We start from the raw sequence: 8,655 nt of genomic DNA on the forward strand, positions 1-8,655 counted from the left end.
TCCTAAGATGCTGCAAGCACACCCGTAGGCTGGGGCCACTGGCTCTTAACTGTCTGGCTAATATGGTCAGGCTGTCAGTGATGTACACCTCTGGCATCCGGCTAGTCTGTTCTTCACCCCCACTGTTGTCTATTCATGTACTTGGTGCAGCATCCCTATTGTAACTAAAACCCCAGAGCCTACTAAGGGAACACCACTCCTAATAACAAATTATGTAGCCTGGTAATAAATTGTGGAAACATTATTAATTAAATAAGACTCTGGGTAGGCAGTGTGTACTGGAAGTGCTGGCAGGGCACCCTCATATGTGTCTTTGTATTAAGTCTTTAAATGAGCCCTTGCAACGAAATTTATCAGCCAGTTCCCTTTTTGTGTAATCAGTTATTTTAGTTTTTGATTTTGTACAAATTTTACAAATGTGCTTTATGTAGACTTACCTTATTTCATTCATGTGAATATTAAATAAAACTTGTAATACTGCTTTATAGTACTGTTTTTATTTTGTAGAATACAGAAAAACAGTAAATGGACAGGTATGGTTTTTCAGTGCAAGGGCTCAAATCTTTTGAACAAACCATAATCTAATTCAAAATGGTAAGCTTTCTCCCTCTAATCTATATCTTTCTCAAGATGTTGAAGATATGTCCCTCAAACTAAAACCAAAAAATGGCTGTAAAAACAGACAACAGTAGAAGGCTTAATTTCCTCTGGTATGCCACACACCCACTGAGATCCACACACAGAATCCCACACAACTTTATTTTAATCTTTCCTGCCATTTCATGGCATACTGCTTCATTTGGTAATCATGCTTAACCCAGAGAAGTTTCCAATATTTAACCTTTAGCAATACTTCCATGCTAACCAATTCCATGTACGACTGAGGCCTTCCAACATGCAGTTACAGCGTAAACAAATCCATTAAACGGACAGGGTCATTCTTAAGGAACAAACTACAGCAACTATTAGTTGTTTTTGTGTACTACTTATTGTAAGTATTTTTTTCTGTTATATACAGTAGCATGAACTTTACACTCTTTTTTATCTATTTCTGACCTAACATGCTTTTCACCTGGCTACCTTCTCTCCTCCTATCAAGTCAATGTCCTCAGTGACTTTCTAACCTTACAACATATCTTATAGTTTCCCAGAAATGCATAAGACGATGCCCGCTAACACCTGAGAGAATACCTCAGGACGTACAGGCACAGCATTACCAGCTGATCTTGACAAATGATTCAGATTGGAATGTTTCCAAGCTGTTGCTCTCTTGACTCTTTGCACTCTTTGCCAACTTTTTAATTGTGTGTCTGTATCTGTGTGTGTGTGTGTGTGTGTGTGTGTGTGTGTGTGTGTGTTTGTGCGCGTGTGTGTGTGTATGTGTGTGCATATCTAACGGACACCTGGGTCTATTCAAAGTGGCAGATGTATGCAGGAAATTGTGAAATGTGTGTTCCTTATTTATGCCCATAAACCACAATTATTTCAGGAGATCAATATGAGCATCCATATGAGGCCAGTCTCTGCATATGGTAAATTTAGATAGCGAGAGAGGGAGAGTGAAAGGGAGAAAGAGAGAGAGTGCATCGGTGTGAGAGATAGAGGGTGTAAAAAAAACGAAGCACTGGATCAGATAGCAGACATGAGTGAGACAGAGCGAACGAAAGAGAGAACAAGACACAGAGAGAAAGACACAGACAGAGAGAGAGGATCACTGGTTGTACTGAAACACCGAAGAATACAGCTCATCTGTGCATTAGTGGAAAATCAGAGCAAAAATGAGGGAACATTAATGGAGTATTTCAAAAGGGATTCTATGTACCACTTTGGCTGAAGAACCCTCTTTTATTGTGCATGTGTGTATGGTTGTGAGAGTAAGCAAATACATGCTCATGTGGTGTTGTGGATTGCATTAAGGATGAGGACTTGGCAGGATGACACCAGGATCCACTTGACTTTTACTCATGGTTTTACTCATGGAGGAACTCTTATAGAGCCTGCTGGAACAATGCTTTAACTAGTCAATTGTACACTCTTGCACATATACTTTAATACAAACCCGTGTAAGCAAAAGGTAAGCAAAAACTATTTTATCTATCTTCTGTGGCACTTAAATATATTCCTTCTCTCCTTCACCTCTCTGTCATATACAGTATGAGCAGGAACTAGTCACAACCGATACACATGCATAGTGTTTGATTGGTGTGGGCTGTAAGTACTATGGATGTGCCATATCGGTTCTTAGTTTTATAGACAAGCTTTTGGCTATATACTGTAGCTGTGCGCTAGTGTATATGCAAGTGTGTGTGTGCGTGTGTGTGTGTGTGTGTGTGCATGTGTGTGTGTGTGTGTGCGCACGCGCATGTGTATAATAAGGTCATGTCCATTTCATGCTGGATGTGGAGACTGTACTAGGAGAAGTATAGTTTTGCTTCGCAGTGTCTTGTGCATACTGTTCCCTGCTGTTCTCGCACAGCTCATTCAGTTTAAATGTGCTGTGTTTTTTTCACATTCTTTTATTTCTTAACTACTAAAATTTACAAGTAGAGAAAAAAAGTTGACCAAATAAGTTGAACATTGAAATCATGTAAAATAAATCTTATATCTATGTGTCTAAAATCTAAATTCCCCCATATCTTAAAATCCTGAAAAGACATTGACTTTATGACTGTTATATGACAAGTTTGGATTTGTTCCTCAGTAATCACATTCATTAGGATGTTATTAGTCAGCATTATCTTGTGCAGCCTGTAGGACAACACACGAGATGAAAATGTTATTAGTCTCTTATAATAAATGTTATTATATAAGACTAGTGGAGCATGACAGGCATGCTCCACAGTCTGGTGACCCACCAGAATCTCAATAGTGTGTCAGCAGATTCTCACCAGCCACACTGGTCTATTATTTACACCAGTGGAAAACATGCTGACAACTCCCCTTGGCAAAATTCTAAAAATTTTGCTTCTCTTTCTAAATTCCATGTTGTGGAATTTTAGGGGCATCTTCAAGTTTGGATCTTGTTTGGATATCATTTCCTGGGTTCAAAATTCCATCTGCTTCTCAGTGGTATAACCCTTCCCTAAATTACTGACCCGATCAGATCTGCACTCATTCAGAGTTCTCAAATGTTTAGTTTATAAGAGCCTCATTAGGATGCTCAGAAAGCAACGTTTTCTAATAATTTTCATTAAAATGAAACTCTCCCCATTTTCTAAACATTTTCTACATATCCTAACCTATTACGCCAAGCTTACATAATAAAGTGGCTAAATGGAAGGCAACATAACCACCATTTTGTTACATGAGCTACAAACTGCAGAGCCTTGTTTTGGCTACCTGGAGCTTTAAACCTCAGTATTTTTAGAACACTCCAAAGTCTGAGGAGTACTGCAAAATGGGAGATGATGAAGAGTGTGGAGTGTAGTATGGACTGGAGTATCGTTTCCAAAAATGAATAAGGGAAGACGTATAGACAAAGAAAGATAGTAGCCTGTTCTATCAAGCCAAGCAGAATTGTCGGGGCACTACTTGATCTATCCACATCAAGCACTGACCACATCTACTGCACTGTGTTTTGCTGTCAGAGTAAGAAACAGGTGTTCCTTACTCTGGCAACAAACACTAACTCTCTCACTTCTACCTCCACTATTATACCACTGCCTCAACCCTCCACCTCATGTTTCTCGTTGATTGGCCACCTGGAGGACGACTAAAATACCACTGAAGCTGACAGTCACTTCTAAAACACACACACACACACACACACACACACACACACACACACACACACACACACACACACAATCACTACCAGACAGGTTTTCAGGGTAACCTCTATATTCGTCCATTCTTTCAACTCATTCTTTTATTCTCGACAAAGCTGTTCATGTGATCACGAAAAAAAATTATAGTGTTGTTTCTCTAATTATCACATTGATGTAATCTGAGTTAAGTGTGTATCCTCAAGCCTCTCCATACAAGTACAGCATGTCTTAGAGCACAGATCCTTGGAAGTGTATGTGGATGTGTATATGTGCACTAGCGACAAGCATCTATTATTAGAAAGACAGATCACTTGAGTGAGGCCCAGTCTGGATGCCTAAATCTGGACCCCACAGGCAGCTCACAAATTCAGGGCTTTCAGGAAAATAACATTGAAAACATTGAAATAAAAGCACCCACTGCAAAAATGTATTCAGAAACATGGTAATCCTGAGCTTAATTTCATGAGCAATGAATAATTAAATGATTCACTACACTTGGAGGAGGACAGTGTACAGAATTATCATTTAAGCATACTCACTTGGACAAGGGCAACAATCATACCATAAATGAATCTTGTGCATCATACCTTTACTGATCTGTTTAATGCAGTTGTTACCACGTCATTCCAAAAATGTCAAATGTAAAATGTAAGCAGCAAAACATTTATAAAGCATGGTAAGGCCTCAGAGGACTGACCTAATTTTTTTTTGTCTGTCTCAGATTCCTTAGCAGATAAATACAGAGGCCTGACAGTCCATCTTGATTCAGTTCAAGCAGCACGAGTGTGGGTGTTTCCCACCACTACAGCATTGCTTCATCATCATAAGAGGTCCTGCATTGCTACAGCAACATGCCGAACCTTGGCAACACCTTTGGAAATGGCAAGGTGCAGACGAGGTGCAAGTCCCGCACCCGTTTAGTCAAGAAAACGGGTCAGTGCAATGTAAACATTGTAAACATGGCAGATCAGTCTCAGCGCTACCTGGCTGACATCTACACCACCTTCGTGGATGTGCGCTGGCGCTGGATGTTCTTGCTCTTCTCATGTAGCTTCATCACGATCTGGCTAGCATTCGGCTTCAACTTCTGGCTCATTACCCTCATGCATGGTGACCTGAACCTGGATCTTCCTGAAGATTACAAGCCATGCATCATGAATATCAATGGCTTTCTTTCGGCATTCCTCTTCTCTCTTGAGACGCAGACCACCATTGGCTATGGCTTCCGCTGTGTGACGGATGAGTGCCCTGTGGCCGTTTGCATGGTCGTGACTCAGTCCATTGCGGGCTGCCTCTTCAACGCATTCATGATTGGTGCAATCATGACCAAGATGGCTCGGCCCAAGAAGCGTGCGGAGACAATGCTGTTCTCGCGCAACGCCATCATATCCATGCGTGATGGTAACCTATGCCTGATGTGGCGTGTGGGGAACATGCGTAAGAGTCACATCGTAGAGGCACACGTACGTGCCCAGATGATCCAGTCACGTGTGACGGACGAGGGCGAGTATCTCCCACTTGAACAGATTGACATCAATGTGGGTTACGACACGGGCACTGACCGGATCTTCTTCGTCTCGCCACTGACCATCATCCACAAGATCAATGAAGACAGCCCACTTTATGAGCTCAGCAAGCAGGATCTGATGGAATCAGACTTCGAGATCGTGGTGATCCTCGAGGGCTTGGTGGAGGCCACGGCCATGACAGCACAGGTGCGCAGCTCTTACCTGGCCAGCGAGATCTTGTGGGGACACCGTTTTGAGCCGATGATATTTGAGGAGAAGAATCATTACAAGGTAGACTTCTCAACTTTCCACAAGACTTATGAAGTCACCTCCACACCACTTTGTAGCGCCAAAGACATTGAGGAGCAGGAATCTTCACAGGACAGTGATGGTTTCTGTTATGAGAATGAAGTGGCCTCCAGTAGTAGCAAGGAAGATGAGCTGGAAGATGGTAGGGGACACAGAGGAGCTGACCTGGAAACCCTACCAGTCAAGGTGGACTTTGACCAGTGGGGAGTCCACAGGGAGTCAGAGATATGACCACAGGGAATCAGAGATATGATTTCAGACCCCATTGACCTTTGACCTTTGCCTCAAGACACTTGGTTTTAATGTAGATCCAGCCTATTCCTTTAGTTTTGGCTTTGGCTGACAGACGCACAACAAAGCAAGTGCCATATGAACCTTTGACCGCTGCAATAATGCCAAGCTGTAGGCAAGTGCAGGCAAGTTATGTTCATGACTGCTGCAGCTGGATGGCCTTCCTGTAGGAAAACTTGAAATAGCATTTTTTGTTTCATACTGTAGTTTGAACTGATTTTAAGTGGTATCATAATGCAATAGTAAGCAAACCTTGGTGCCAAACTTGGTCAGACATTTGCTAGGTGCTTTTGGGCTACATTCTCCTGCTAATTTTATGTACCCATCAGCATCCTAATTACTATTAAATCACTTCATTTGGCGTAACTTTATTTTTGTAGAAGGTAAAACTAGGATGAGCATATGTTAAGGTCTTTGTCCACTTTTCTGTTTGTTTTATATTGTGGCACATAAAGGACTCTTTGGAATTTATATCATCCTGGTAAAGATGATCAAAAAGCTATGAGAAATGCCTTTAAAATAATAAAAAAAAAACCTTGAAAAAATGAAAAAAAAAAATCTTTAAAAAATGTTTCACAATTACTGGCACCACCCAGACTGCTTAAGCTCCCATTCATAGTTTAACTTTTCTAAACATAATGTTAGGAGCTTGACATGCAGGGCAAATGATCTAAGTAACATCAGAATGTTCAGAGAAAACAAAATGAACCAAAAGGTTGTTGATCTTCATGAATCAGGAAAACAGCTCCACATGTAAAAATACCCATTGCCCCTATTAGGGTAATAATTAATTTTCAAACAACACAAGCTTTCATTATCCTATCTGGGAAATTATGAAAATGCATTTTCCCACTTTTGCACAGAGGAAGATGATTTGACAGGGAAAATGTCCAAACATCAGTGGACAGTGGAAGAACAAGGCAAAATATAGCTTTTTTCCAAATAATTTGGAAGCCCTGACAAAAGAAAGCTTTATGACACACTTGAAGATTACTAAACTCATTTGAATAGAGTTATGTGGTCAAATGAGAAAAAACAGAGGTTTTTGGCAACCAATGCCAGAAATGAATTTGGTGAAAAAAAGTCATGGTCATGCAGAAAAAACATAATCCCCATTTTAAAGTATATTGGATTTATGATCTTGTGTGGCTGTTTTTCATTCCAAAGGCTCTTGGAAACTGGCCAGGATGCATGGAATCATGCATGGAAATTTTAGAGAGGATTCTCATCGCCCCTGCCAGGACCCTAAGACTGGGCTGTGGATGTATCTTCCAGCAGGACAATGATCTGAAGATTACTTCCAAATGCACACAGAAAATGATTAATGTACCACTGAATTAAGCTTCTCAGGTGACAACACCAGTCCCCTGACTTAGAACATATTGTCAATCTGTGGGTGAGTTGAAAAGAAAAGTACAAAAGTGTTGACCAAGGACTTTGAAAGACCTATACATGGAGTTTGAAAATGGAGAAAGAGTTCCAGACAAATTAAGAAATGCAGGGGTGCCAATAACTGTAATATATTGCAATATATATATATATATATATATATATATATATATATATATTGCAATATATTACAGTTATTGGCACCCCTGCATTTCTAATATATATATATATATATATATATATATATATATATATATATATATATATATATATATATATATATATATATATATATAAAATTATTTATTTATTTATTTATTTATTTTTCCTGTAATACAGTGTCCATTTCACCACTCACAGAGTACAAAGCCCATGGCACACACTCTTGAGACACACACTATTTCATACTCAGGACGCACAGCAGACCATCAGATTCCAAGCAGAAGGGTCAATAAAACACACTAGATAAAAACTACTGATGTGGTGTTAGTACACATTTTCTTTCTGAACAGTATGTACCATTGTGCATAAGGTCTGAACTAACCCAAGGCTGCCATCAGGAGGAAAAAATCTGATTAGTGATCGCCCGTTTGTAATCTGAATACATAATCTTCCATTTGTAAAGACATCAGCGAAGCAGGGCAACAAAAATATTATCTCCTGAAAAGTTAAACAAATCAGTCTTGGCTATAATTGTCTCCATTGTTGTATGTCATGACTCCTGTGTTGGGGCAGATATTTGTTAGGCCGAAGATACATTGAGCAGGCCTCAAAGTTTAAAGACTTGTTAATACTAAAGGGCACAGTGGAATACTTATTTTGCAATACTAATATAAATGTGATATTTCTAATATGATATGAAGTGTTTTTTTTTTTTCTTTGAGTTGTGAGGATAATAGCGAAATGCTTAAAGCTAGTTGTACAGCTACTGCTAAATATTAATGCAGAGCAATGGGGCAGCATTTGAACAATCAAGTTAGCATAAAGGTCTGTTCAACATGTAAAACATGCAAAAACATGTTACAAAGACACTGAGCACATCATTTGACCTCATCTATGCTACCCCAGGGACACATCCCCTGATATGAATATAATACGCAGCAGATTCACACACTCCAAATGATAAAAGATGCTGTTAAGGAGTTTGATCTTACAGACTCCTCACTGATTTTTGAAAGAATCAGACAAAGTCTGGCAGACAAGGTGAGGTAGGGAGAGGGAGTGAGAGAGACAAGGGAGGAATAAATCTGAGCAGTGTTCACTCACTCACCCCATCTAACATCTTGCTCAGCGGGAGAAAAAGAGCACGCCTGATTGAATAAAGGAGGCATTAGGTGAAATAATTGTAATAAACTAATGTTTCCCCAAGATAAATTACAGCCAACCTTATT

At 39.8% G+C, this 8,655-nt stretch overlaps 1 protein-coding gene across 2 annotated transcripts; it reads left to right on the top strand.

Annotated features, from left to right (window-relative positions):
* Positions 1–800: 800 nt before the first annotated feature.
* LOC113580229 (ATP-sensitive inward rectifier potassium channel 12-like) lies at positions 801–6,399 on the top strand. 2 transcript variants are annotated; one of them, XM_027014655.2, is made up of 2 exons: positions 801–991; positions 4,489–6,399. In XM_027014655.2, exon 2 carries the CDS (start codon positions 4,619–4,621, stop codon positions 5,813–5,815), a length of 1,197 nt encoding a protein of 398 aa, XP_026870456.1. In that variant the 5' UTR covers positions 801–991; positions 4,489–4,618; the 3' UTR covers positions 5,816–6,399. The 2 variants fall into 2 exon arrangements, with proteins under 2 accessions (XP_026870456.1, XP_026870455.1); XM_027014654.2 differs by lacking the exon at positions 801–991 and adding an exon at positions 1,483–2,074.
* The last annotated feature ends 2,256 nt before the right edge of the window (positions 6,400–8,655 follow it).

The sequence above is a fragment of the Electrophorus electricus genome, chromosome 1 (assembly GCF_013358815.1).
Source record: "Electrophorus electricus isolate fEleEle1 chromosome 1, fEleEle1.pri, whole genome shotgun sequence".
NCBI lineage: Eukaryota > Metazoa > Chordata > Actinopteri > Gymnotiformes > Gymnotidae > Electrophorus > Electrophorus electricus.